Source organism: Panthera leo, chromosome D1, assembly GCF_018350215.1.
Source record: "Panthera leo isolate Ple1 chromosome D1, P.leo_Ple1_pat1.1, whole genome shotgun sequence".
NCBI classification, from domain to species: domain Eukaryota; kingdom Metazoa; phylum Chordata; class Mammalia; order Carnivora; family Felidae; genus Panthera; species Panthera leo.
In genome coordinates, this window is record NC_056688.1 from 103938195 (window position 1) to 103951088 (window position 12894).

The 12894-nt window shown below is 49.0% G+C and overlaps 1 protein-coding gene across 1 annotated transcript in view; it reads right to left on the reverse strand.

Moving 5' to 3' along the window:
* Positions 1 to 7890, reverse strand: part of LOC122199526 (oxysterol binding protein) — a 35654-nt gene extending 27764 nt beyond the window's left edge. Inside the window, exons 1-2 of the mRNA XM_042904663.1 lie at positions 7521 to 7890; positions 2656 to 2864 (exon numbers count right to left, since the gene is read on the reverse strand). Coding sequence (XP_042760597.1) covers positions 2656 to 2864; positions 7521 to 7885 — 574 coding nt within the window. The 5' untranslated portion in view covers positions 7886 to 7890. The remainder of the gene's footprint in view (positions 1 to 2655; positions 2865 to 7520) is intronic.
* Between the last annotated feature and the right edge of the window lie 5004 nt (positions 7891 to 12894).

Sequence of the window (12894 nt, forward strand, 5' to 3'; positions counted from 1 at the left end):
CGCTAGGGCTGAGGGTCGGAACCCTACCAACTGTCTACAGCTAAACCGGCTCTCACGCCGGGCGATCTGACCCACCAGGTGTTCGCCCTTACCAGATGATTCGACTATAGTGCGGTTCACAGCCCCCCACCGATCTGACTGCGGTGTGGTGCCACGGACACCTGGGGTGGTTCTTCCTTTCACCCCCCTGCCCTGGACCACACAACAAGCATTTATTTTGCTTTTCTTTTTTCTTCCAGTTTTATTGAGTTATAATTGACATGGCACTATGTAGGCATACTGATGCAACTTACATATATTTCCAAATGATTACCACAATAAATTTAGTTAGTATCCATCATCTCATATAGACACACAAAAAAAAAAAAAAAAAAAGGAAAAAATGTTTATTTGCCTTGTGATGAGAACTTTTAGGATCTACTCTCTTAGCAATTATCAAATATACTATACAGTGTTAATTATAGTCATCATGCGGTATGTTACTTCCTCAGTATTTAATTATTTTATAACTTAAAGTCTATATCTTCTGACCCCTACATTCAATCCCTCCACCCCTGGGATTCTTCTAAAAGGTGCCAAGGAAGCTCTGGCCTCACCCCCAGAAATTGATTAGACTGGTCTGAGGCAAGGCCCAGGACCTGCATTTTGAGTAAGTTGCCCAGGCCATTCCAATGCACGCCGAACTTTGAGAACCAATGACCCGGAGGACAGGAGGGAGAAATTAAATGGCCCCTGGCCTTGGGAATGAATTGTTGAGCTTTGAACTCAAGCTTGAGGGTTCCAACCCAGTCTAAGCGACCATCTGTTGGGTGATGGGAGAACCCTGTATGAAATGGGTTGAGAGTTGCAGTCTGGCTCTTGGTAAACAATGTCCACATCACCAAAAGACCCATTGATTTATCTTCTCCAAAGGAGAGCTCGGGAACTTTGTGATGAACTCATGTGACACGAAAGCCATCATAGCACTGAAAGCGACGCAAGGTCTTGTGTTAAATGACCCTCCAACAAAACATCAAACAGAGAGCTATGTCGTACCCTTCGCTGGCAGTTTTATAGCTAACACTCTGCAACAGCAAAATGCTTTTCCAGCAGTGTCACTTTCTTTGGGGGAGCTAACATCAGCACTAACATCAAAACAAAAGAAATAAGGAAAGCCTGCCCTGTCTGCTAGACCGAGAGGCAGGACCAAAGTCAAAATATAACCCGTTACAAGAAAACTCACAAGCAGAGAATTTTCCTTTCACTGGCCAACAGATATAAAATCCAGTGTGGGAGGTGACAGGGGATAAGAAAAACAGGAGATGAACAACAGCCAGCAGGTGACCATCTTGGTCAAGGTCTGAGTGAAGAAGCTCAGTGTGATTAAACTATCAACAGCTGGGACAGGGGAAATCCTAGCATTTTCCTTGAAGAAAAAACATGTCGAGACTGCTCTTTTTAGTGAAACTAAGGTAGCAAAATGAAGATTTTTCACAGAAAGTATCCCATGTAGGGGCACCTGGCTGGCTCAGTCGGTGGAGCGTCCAACTCTTGATTTCGGCTCAGGTCATGATCTCACAGTTCGTGAGATCGAGCCCCACGTCCTGGCAGTGCAGAGCCTGCTGGGGATTCTTTCTCTCAATCCCTTTCTCTCTCTGCCATTTGCACAGAGATCTCTCCCTCTCTCAAAGTAAATAAACATTAAAAAAAAAAAAGTATCACATGTAATGATTTTGGTAATCTATAAAGATGGTTTGTTTCAACTCAATTAAGAAATAAATGAGAGAGGTGCCTGGGTGGCTCAGTCGGTTGGGCATCCAACTTTGGCTCGGGTCATGATCTCACAGTTTGTAAGTTTCAAACCCACATCAGGCTGTGTGCTGACAGCTCAGAGCTTGGAGCCTGCTTCAGATTTTGTGTCTCCCTCTCTCTCTGCCCCTTCCTCACTCATGATATATGTGTGTGTCTCTCTCTCAAAAAAGGAAGAAACATTAAAAAAAATTTTTTTTAAACAAAAAATAAGAAAGGGGCCCCTGGCTGGCTTAGTCGGTAGAGTATGTGACTCTTGATCTCAGGGTTGTGAGTTCAAGCCCCACACTGGGCATGGAGCCTACTTAAAAAAAAAAAAAAAAAAAAAAAATTGTAAAAAATAAGTAAGAAACTGTCAGGGGAGAAAGAAAAAAGTAATGATAGAACCAAATTGTGAGTTGTAATCATCTTCACACTGCCCTAGCCATAAAATAATTATTTCTCAAAATGTTAAGGTGGTCAAATGGCATTAAAAGCCAAAAGACACCTGTCACGCCTCCAGGCTAGTTTCTCAACCTCGGCACTACTGGCATCCGGGCCCCGATCCATCTCTGTTGTGAGCGCTGTCCTGTGCACTGCAGGAGGCTTAGCGGCATCCCTGGCCTCTACTCACTGGATGCCTGCAGTACCACCAGGCCTCAGCTGTGACAACAAAAATGTCTCCAGACACTGCCTAGTGTCCCCTGCAGGGCAGCACTGCCCCCCCGTTGCAAGCCACCGCTGCAGGGAGAGACACCGCGTGACGAGGAGAAGCCGGACACACTAGGGGACGGTTGATAACTGAACGACAGCGAGGGAGAAGGTAAGATTCGTGCCTAGCAGGGGCAAACAGGACGCGTCCCCGACGCGGCGTGCCTCGCTCCCTACCCGATTCCGCCAGCATCTTCACGGCCTTCGCCTTGGCCAGCTCCAGGGCTGTCACCCAGCGCTGTCGCTCCACTTCTGAGCTCGCCTTCAGGTGGTAGGTCTGAGCACCCCCGTTGGAAATGATGAAGTTACAAGAGTCCTCCACGGTGATGTTGGCCGTGGCGAGGTTGATGGTACCACGGCAGGTGTGTCTCATTTCGGCCTTTGACCTACAATAATGAGATGAAGACAAGCTAAGGAGAAAGCTGACGGATGGAGTATCCTTCACCACGTTCCTTGTCTTCTCATAACCCTTTTCAAAAATACGGTAGTCCTAGGCAACAGCAAGTTCTACTCTTTCCCTCAGATGGCTCCCTCAAATTCCAGAAACCGTCAGTAGGGCTCTCCTTTCACGGCCAGTAAGTGTTGTTTCGGAGTTCTGAGCTCTCTCCCTTAGCCTTTTGGAAATAGCCTTCGCGGGAGCATTCACGACATACAACGGTAATCCGGCAATGCTAAGTGTGTAAGGCAGTGAGTTTTGACAAATGTATACAATTGTGTAGCCGCCTCCACAAACTGTAGAACATGTCCATCACCCCGACAAGTTCCCTTGTGCCCTTCTGTAGGCAGGAATTCCTTTTTATTTAGCGGGGTATAGTTATAAAATAGTGGTTTATAAACTCATGCAACAAAATTTCTTGTAACAATCTCATCGCCTTAAAGAATAGCTCCATTTTACATATACTGCACCCCCCCCCCAACTGTAACTCAGCCCTAATGAGAACTGTCACACTACGCTTAGAATTATATTGCGTAAGTGTAAGGAATGCTGAGATGCTTAGGGTATTAAATATCGACCACAGCTCAAATGACAGGAAAGAGAAATGACTAGCTTTCTGTGGGGGTAAAGAATAATCCTAAAAGAATCACCAGGTAGTATACTCTCTCCGGAATATATTCTCGCCAAAGGTCCGCTGGCCTCGCTTGGCGGGAACTCCTAAGCCATCCTATTAATAGCTAAGAAAGATTCAGCAAATCTGTTCTCGGAGGACTGGGTGTAAAAATTTTCCCCATCTCTGACTGACGGCTCTATTAATAGACTAACTTTTGAACTTTACATCACTGCTTGGTGACAACAGGCTACGAGCTACTTCATGTAAAATACCAAGCTACTAGCACGACTCAGTATACCTTGCAAACTGAGTGAATTTCCCCTCCACCCACCCGGCTGCTTCTGCCCAGAGACCTGCATGGTGAGACCACAGTTTTCCCTGACCAACTTGGAACATAAAGAGGTCAAAGTCCTTGGCCAACTGCCACAGGGCAGAGCGGAGCCATTTCCTTTGCACTGGAGCCAAGCGGCCCAACACACCTGGCACGTCCAGAGCTCCTGCGTGCCAGAAATGACACACACCCCATCTCCAGAAACGAAGACTTGGTATGTTTGAGAAAGTCTGCTTACTGTGCTTAGGAAGACAGATTTGCTATTGTTCAGTGTGTCACATGAAACTGGTTTTTCTTCCTCAAAGGCACAAATGAGCAGTAGGGGATGGCCAGGGGGGGTCTCACTGGACTGGGCCATTTTTCACCCCCTGCACCTGCCACAATGTAATGTGAATCCCTGTTTTTTCTATCCTTACCTCCCCTCCCCTCCCCCGCCCCCAGGCTTCAGTTACATTATGAATAATGCAGGCTGAATTTCAGACCCGCAGCTGACAGGCCAGCTCACCCTGGCTTTCTACTCCAAAGGTGCTGCTCGGACCCTGTACTGCGTTCCTCACAACGTGCTGGTACTTTTCACAAGCCACTTCCTAGGAATCTCTTCTGCCTGGGTCATCTTCATAAACTAAAGAAGTTTCTCAAATCACCTAAAGTCTGTAGCAGTTGCAGAAATACCAAGGAACCCTAGGAGTAAGGCAGGCTTGACTCAGGAGCTTTTGGGTTCAGGCCGATACACCTCTGTTTATAAATGATTAGTGCAGAGGCTGGAAAGACATAGTTTTGAGAGTGCAAGATAAGTTCTTCAGGCGCCACAGTATTAATTAGGTGGTGCCTTCTGACCAGAAAGTTCCCTTTAAGGCCAGCAGAAATAGTAACTCAATCTCTGGAAGCTAGTCAGGAAGACTAATGCTATGGCCCTGTCACCATGTGTCTGGGAAAGCCGGGATTCTACATACGGCTTTAAGTAATGGGACATCCATGTATCTGTGTATGTAAGGATGGGTAAAAAGAGGGAAGTGGCCCGTCAAAGCCTATGAGGACAGTTCATCACAGGATGGGTCTAGGAAGTATATGGTCTCAGTTAAAAAGAAAGCAGTATTTTGAAAAAGGCATATAGAGGAGACGACTGGTTTTGGAGGCATGAAAAGCAGGAGAAATGACAATTTAGTGAAATAACTGTAGGGAGACGGGGACACAGAGAACCCTGTCAAGAAGAATAAACTACCAGTATAGTTGGGAGGAAGAACTTCACTGTGATTTTGAAGGTAGTGCATAGATTTGATAACCCTGGTTCCTGTTGCTTGGTTGGTTTGTGGGTGGAACCATCTTAGTTGGCAAAGACAGGCCTATGGCATATTTCCCAATATGTGGTTCAGTATGCTTTGGAAGCAGTTTGATCTGTAGTCAGACAGGTGCCCCTAACTCTTGTAAGACAGAAATTAAAGGTGGTTACAAGTACTTGAAGAGATAGCAACAGAGAAGTTATTAATGTCCAACCAAGATCAGTATTAAGACTGGTACTGATCAAAGATTCAAATGGCCTGGAAAGATGATCTGATAAGAATTTGGAGAAAAAAAGACCACACAGTAAAGTCCTCAGCTGATACACAACTTACGAAAATGAGCAGTGTTAATAGTGACTTACAAGCCAAGTTAGGATACAAATCAACCGAACTTTAAGATGATGGTCAGTATAACAGGAAAACAGGAACTTGAATAGGAGAAAAACTTTGGAACACACATTAAAACTTTAGATGTGTGATCAAACCTTAAATTGATCATCCTGGATGAGAACTGAGAGAGGGTTAAAATTAAAATCAATTCTGAATATAATAATGCAAATGACCCACACAACTGTTCACAATGTGGCAGGAACAGTGAGGATGTGCTAAGGGATTTTTCACCCTCAACAACCTCCAACTCCCACCTTCAATTTCCCCTCAAAATCCTCTAAGTGCTGATACGGTGGGGTTGAGGAAGAGATTCATTCACCCTACCTCTCCTGGTAGCAGAGTGACTACGTGCAGAGGAAAAGAAATACAGTGAGCTGCTCTTAACAGCATTTTGGGTCTCAAATAGGACTTTTTTACAAAAAAGATTTCAACTAGAAGTGCCATTATATTAAGCAAAGTCTCTCTTAAAGGAAACTTTAAAAAAAAAAATTTTTTTTTTTAATGTTTATTTTTGAGAGAAAGAGACAGAGCATGAACAGGGGAGGGGCAGAGAGAGAAGGAGACACAGAATCCGAAGCTGGCTCCAGACCCCGAGCTGTCAGCACGGAGCCCGACGCGGGGCTCGAACTCACAAACTGCGAGATCATGACCTGATCATGAGCCAAAGTCAGGTCAGACGCCCAACCAACTGAACCAACCAGGCGCCCCTCCCTTAAAGGAAACTTTTATACATTTTGTATAAAGTACTGTGATCTAGAAACTATATACATTTCGTATATAGTAACAGTGGAAACTTTTGTACATTTTGTATAAAGTACTGTGATCTAGAAACTATACACATTTTGTATATAGCAACAGAAATCTAGAAACTTACTTGCTATAGGCAAGCAATTATCTGTTATTTGATTGATTCAAGTAACACTAACTTGGGTTTTAGGTTATGATGGTGTGAAGACAACCGGTTTCAAATCCTGACTCCTCAAGACTTTGGAATAGTTGCCCAGACTAAGTCTCAGTTTCCTCATCAGTAAGATGGGAATATCTCCTGATCCCCAGGGTTATTGTTGGGAGTCAGTGAAACTATCCAAACTGTCCAGTACTCAGGAAATGTTTATGTCCTGTCTCCACATCCAGCATCTTAACCCCTGTATCTGGCGTAACCGGAGTAGCCAAAAGCATGCTACAGTTATGGCAAGCTTGTGAGCTGCCACGAATATATATTAAACATTCCAAAACAAACACTGTTGAACAGAAGTAATCGCACCAAAGACATGGATTCTTCTTTTAATAAAACTTAAAGCGAACCAACCAAAGAGACCCCGGAAATACGGGAGAGACCACTGAAATCATTCCCATGGTGGGAGGTGGGGTCAGCGTAAATAAAAGCAGCACTGGAGTGCATGCACATCTCCGTTATGGGCTGTTCAGAAGGCGAAAGCATATGCCAAGTCTGGGAGACATAAAGACAGGGGAGAGATACGGAGGCCACCCTGTGCCTGGTGTCCTTGTGCCTGAACGTGGAGAGAGCAACGGCAGATACATCAAAGGCTGCTAATAACCTTGAATTCTGGAGACAGCTAAGACAGCACAGACAGCTAAGATTTGGGACTTTCACAGCAAGTTCCTTGCGAACCATGCCGGGGCTTTGCTCTCCTACATGTGCCCCTTAGCACCTACGACAGCGCCTTCCTCGCAGAATTCATCATTGCACCGCCGTGCTGGTGCAAACACAATGGAAGAGTAGATGCTCTCCGAACAACTGGAAAGGCCAGGGACGGAGGGGAAGGTAGTGCACCAAGAGCGGGTAACCCAGGTGGAGAGGGAAGCCCCGGGGCGTTCACTTTCGTGCAGGTGGGCTCGCGTCGCGGGCTGTCAGTGCGCGCAGGTGACGAAAAGGGGCCTGGGGCGACCTTGGCTGCGGGGCCGGCTCCAGAGGGTGACGGCGCGGGGACTGTGGGCTGCGGTGGGGGACGGCGCCCCGGAAGCAGTTACCTGTAGTAGCTCAGGAGCCCGTTGCTCAGCACGAACCACCGCCGCTGGTAGCCTTTGATATAATTGGTCCATTTGAAGAGCCAGCCCTCTCGAGCCGAGCCCGAACCCCCGGCGCCCGAGCCGCCGGAGCCCCCAGCCGGCGGCGCAGGGGCCGGGCCCGCAGCCGCCACTCCCCCGGCGCCGGAGCCCGGGCCGCCCGCCGCCGCCGCGGCCACCGTGCCCAGCGCGGCCCCGGAGCCCGGCCCCGAGTCTCCGCGGCCGCCGCCGCCGCCTCCCACCACGGGGGGACCGGTGCCGCCGCCGCCCGGAGCTGCAATGGCCGCCGGGCCCGGCCCCACCACCCCTCTCAGCTCCGTCGCCGCCATGAGCCGCCGCCGCCCCGAGATACAGGACCGGAACCGCCTACGAGAGCCGCCGTCGCCGCCCGGAGCGCCCCACACGGCTAGCGCATCAGCCGCGGCCGCGCAGCGTCCCCGCCCCGCCAGGCCCGCCGCGGGAGGAGGGCTCGGCCGCCGGGAAGGAGGCAGTCGATTGGTGCCGCCGAGCGTCACTTGCGGAGGACCCCTAGGACATTGGCATTTCTCTCGGGCCTGTCATCCCACACCGCCCAGTGAGAGCCCGGGGTGGGACGCGTCCTCCAGGCACGCCGATGATTGGCTCGAATGAAGGCCAATCAGACTCATGTTCAAGCTCATTGGTGCTTTCCCGAAGTCTCCGGCGCTCGGGGAGGACCCGAGAATGCAGAGTGCCCGGCCAATTCGACCACCGATTGGCCGGGGTTTCCGCCACTCATTTCAGTATATGTCCCCGTCACTGCCACGTCACCCCCTCCCATCACTCTTCTCTTCGTCCCCGTTCCATCCTTACGGATTGGTGGTTGGTATCAGCTGCTCAGCCTTTTCTACCATTTGCTGAACAAGCTGAGGAAAAGGGGAAGGAGTCTCGGTTTCTCATCCCCACTTTCATTTCTCATTGGTTCGCATGTATGTCACTCACAGGTTGGCGGAGAGAGGGGGTGGGGATTGGAGACGATTGGTTCCGGATATTGTCTGTGACTGCTGATGCTTGGCAATGCTGACCAATAACAGAGACGTACTGAGAGAGGGGCTGGCTGGAGGCAACCACTAAAATCCGGGACAGAGCTTGGAGGCGTGTTCGTCTGCTTCTAGCTTTTCGGAGTGGGCGAAGAGCGAGTTCTCTTCCCCAAACGCGTTTTTTGTTGTTGTTGTTGTTGTTGTTGTTGTTGTTGTTGTTTTTCCACTTAGGTGCAGTGTTGCATTCCCTCTTCCAGAGTTAAGACCATCGTAGTTTCCCGCTGGGAAGAGTGACTCTCAGCAGTTAGCCACTGCCCGAGAAGCTACCTTGTAGGGCCTCCTGCTAGCAGCTGGATCTGAGCTGGAGACCGGGATTCCTGGGGAGTCCAGTAATAGCTTCCCCAGTTCCTTCCTGGATCCAAGATCCTCCTAAGTCCCTTCCCTGGTTTGTTCATCATCGCACCACACCCCTTATCTCGTGATTCTAGATTGTCCTGTGCTCTGGTTAGAGTAGGAAGCTAGTTAGCTTTTAACAGGATACCTGGAGGCCAGGAAAGGGGAAGTCGTGGACAGCGCAGCTACAAGAAAGTCAGAGGCCCGTCCTGGCAGCAAAGCCACAGGAAGCCGGATCAAACTGGACTGGCCCAAAGTGTCTGACAAAGAAGGCTGGAAACCCCTGACCAAATAAGGAAGGAAAGGCGCGAAACGCTGCTTTCAACACATCCCCGCCTCGGGTAATAAATATCCCACCCCCTAGTTAACAGCTGTCGATAGAAAGTAGACATCCAAACCCCCAGTGTGCAGTTCTCCCTGGAGCCGGCCCGCTCTCACCTCTCCAGAGCATACTTTCACTTTAATAAACTTTCCTGCTTGCAACTGCTCCTCCACTATGTCTGGTCTGTCCTTGAATTCTTTCTTGCGATGAGACCCAGAGCCTCCAGGGACATCCTTGGAATGCACTGGGTGGAGGCCTCAGGGGACGAACGGGTCTCGCCAGTCCACCTGGCAACATCTTTTTGGGGAACCAGTCAGAAGGAGGTAACCTGCGTGTTGAGGGACCCTCTTCATCAGTGAGTCTCAACTTTCGCCACTTGGGCTGGAGTGTTGCTTAGTCAAGTCACCATTCCTTTGTTCTCTCTCTCTCTTTCTGATCTACCTGGGAACCGGATGGTCTGGTAGCATTTATGAGAAACTAATGTTCAGCTCCGAAGAATAAAGGGACACTTGCTCCTTCCAGCCGAAAGGCACTCTTGAGTGACTAAAAGTTGTATGGAAGTGTCCGAGATTATTTCTCAGGACGCGCAGCAATCCCATAGGGCTTTCCATCTCACTGGTAATTAAAACTTTGGCTCCTCTGGGTATGCACACATAGGACTGTTCCTTAGTGCTCCCAGACATGTAAGAGAGTGCTTCATGGCCCCTCGTGGAAGCGACACCAGTGATGCTCTGCACTGGTCCCTAGGTGACTGATATTCCCAGGCTGTCTCTGCGGGAATCTGCTTCTTGGTCAGGGACACTCTGACCCCTCCTTGTGTGGCTTCAGCCGCTTCCTCTTATACCTACATAGGCACTCTCTTTTGGTGGCGGGGCACAGGGACCTGGGAGATATTCTGTCACCCATTGCACAGGTGCTGCGTGATTGCCAACTCAGACTGCAAAGATCACTGTAAAATAAGCTATAAACCCTTTTGCTCCCTGGCAAGGGACCCCACTTATAGAGAGCTCTCCCTGTGGATCTGTGGGTAGGCCTTATCCACCACTTAATTAAATGTGGCTCCACCCAAATAATTCAGGGATGCAAAGAGAACTGGAAAATAGAGGTTAGTTTCCCCAGAGCTAACCACCAAGTAGGAGACTTCAACAGGTCAGGCAAGAAATATTTAGACACTCAAAGGGACCCCTGTCTCTGGTGGCTGTTGTTTGCCACCAACTGTTAAGAGGCCTATCAACAGAAGGAGAGTGGGATATTCAGTGATCTTGAAATCATGATGATCTCGGCTCCAAGGGATCCATCCTGGGACATCAGGGTTAATTATCAGGCATCATTTCATTTAGGGTCGTCCGGAAGGCTGTCACTCTCCGGATGGCAGATGCCAGGAAGAGACATGCGCCCTGGGACACCAGGGCTGTTGTTGGGTCATCACATGGCATGCTGGCCACAGCCATGATGACCGGGTGAATGGACAGCAGGCTGGGGATGCCCACAGTCCACTCGCCTTTGGAACTCTCTAGAAGAGTTCCCAATTGAGATCCTATTAGGTTCCAGAGAGAGAGAGAGCTCACTTTCCTCAGGGAAATAGTACTCCAGGCTTCTAGTAGTGGGAGGCCTGGTTTAGTTGTTCCTTTTCTAGTTAACAGAAGTCAATTCTCTCCCTGAAGACAATGGGAGATTCCACTTCCATACCCAAAGACTTTCTTCTGGGACATATTTTGAGACACTGGGATCAGTTCCCATTAGAAAGCCTAAATAGGGGCACCTGGGTGGCTCAGCAGTTAAGTGTCCAGCATCCTGCTCTGAATTTCAGCTGAGATTCTTGGATTGAGCCCAGCATGGGGCTCTGTGCCACAGTGTGGAGCCTGCTTGGGATTCTGTGTCTTCCTCTCTCTCTGCCCCTCCCCAACTCATACTCTTGTCTCTCTTCTTTCTCAAAAATAAACATTAGAAAGAAAGAAAGAAAGAAAGAAAGAAAGCCAGCCTAAGTAGGAAAATGCTCGTTTTCTTTTGTAACATTCCTTGGCCTCCATATAAGCTAGAGATCTAGTCAGAAAACGATAGTCCTAACTATAAAACTATATTGCAACTTGATCTCTCCAGTAAGAGACAAGAAGAGTGGGTAGGGATCCCTTACATCCAGGCCTTTACGGCCCTCAGGGATGACCCTGGGAAATGTAAAACATGCACAGTGGGAGGGGGTCATTTACATGTTTGGCCCCAAGAAAGAAATTCTCCCTGCAGTAGCTCCCCTCAGTAACTCCCCCTCGAAACAACCCAAGACCAGATTAACACCCCAACAGCCATTGGCTCCTCAGCCTACGCAACTAATCTCCCACCCTATCAATCCATCTACCCTCCATTACCAGACTCAGGCCAAAAGAAAGAGCTTCTTTGCCCCCTCCAGGAGATGGCAGGTGGACCTTAGGGGTCCACAAGAGTGTATGTTCCTCTTTTTGTTTGGTTTTAATGTTTATTTTTGAGAGGGAGAGTGCATGCTTGAGTGGGAGAGGGGCAGAGAGAGAGGGAGACAGGATCCAAGGCAGGCTCTGTGTTGACAGCAGAGAGCCCAATGTGGGGCTAGAACTCACAAACCCTGAGATCATGGCCTGAGCAGAAGTCCGACGCTTAACCAACTGAGCCACCAGGTGCTCCCCACCCCCTTTATTTTGTTAAAGTTTATTTATTTTGAGACAGAGAGAGAGAGAGAGAGAGAGAGAGAGAGAGTGCACGCATGCGAGCAAGCCAGGAAGGGGCAGACAGAGAATCCCAAGCAGGCTCCACTGAGCATGAAGCCTGATGTGGGCTTGATCTCATGACCAGGAGATCACAACCTGAGCCAGTATCAAGAGTCAGATGCTTAACCGACCGAGCCACCCTGGTGCCCTTCTACGTTCCCTTTTTGATGTCCGATCTCAGGCAGTGCCATGAGTGCTTAGGCCAGTTTTCTGAGGTTCCTAGCAAATTTACTGAGGAATTCTGGAGCCTGACTCTAGTCTTTTGATCTAACCTGGAAGGACCTTCTGGTCATTCTCTCTCATTGCTGCAGTACAGAGGAGCGATTCTACATCTGGGCAGATGTCCTTCATGCTACCTAGCCTAACAGATGTCCCATTAGAATGACAGCTGTCCCTCAGATAGACCCTTATCAGAATTATCAGCCCAGGTAGCAGGGACTAGCCTTCAGAGACCACATGGTACTGTGCCTCCTGGAAGGCATGAAGAGATGTATCATCAAGCTAGTAAACCATGATAAGGTGAGGGAGACCACCCAAGGACCTGATGAAAATCCTGCTCTTTTTCAGTCCCGTCTGGTACAAGGGCCACAGAAGCACCCATGTAGATCTGGATACCCTAGAGGGACAGTTGGTGCTGGGAATTCATTTTATAAGCCAGGCAGCCCCAAATACGTGTAACAAGCTCCAAAAGATGGTTTTAGGGCCCCAAACTCCCAGTAGAGGTAGCTTTACTCCTTCATGGGCCAATCCTCCCACAAAGGCCCCAATATACAAAGAGGGAAATAAACTGGGCTCAGCAGAAAGACCACCAACTACATCTGGAGGGATGGCGGACACAAGACAAAAAGGTGATGCTTCCCCAGGCATTCCAATGGAAAATCATCAAGGGA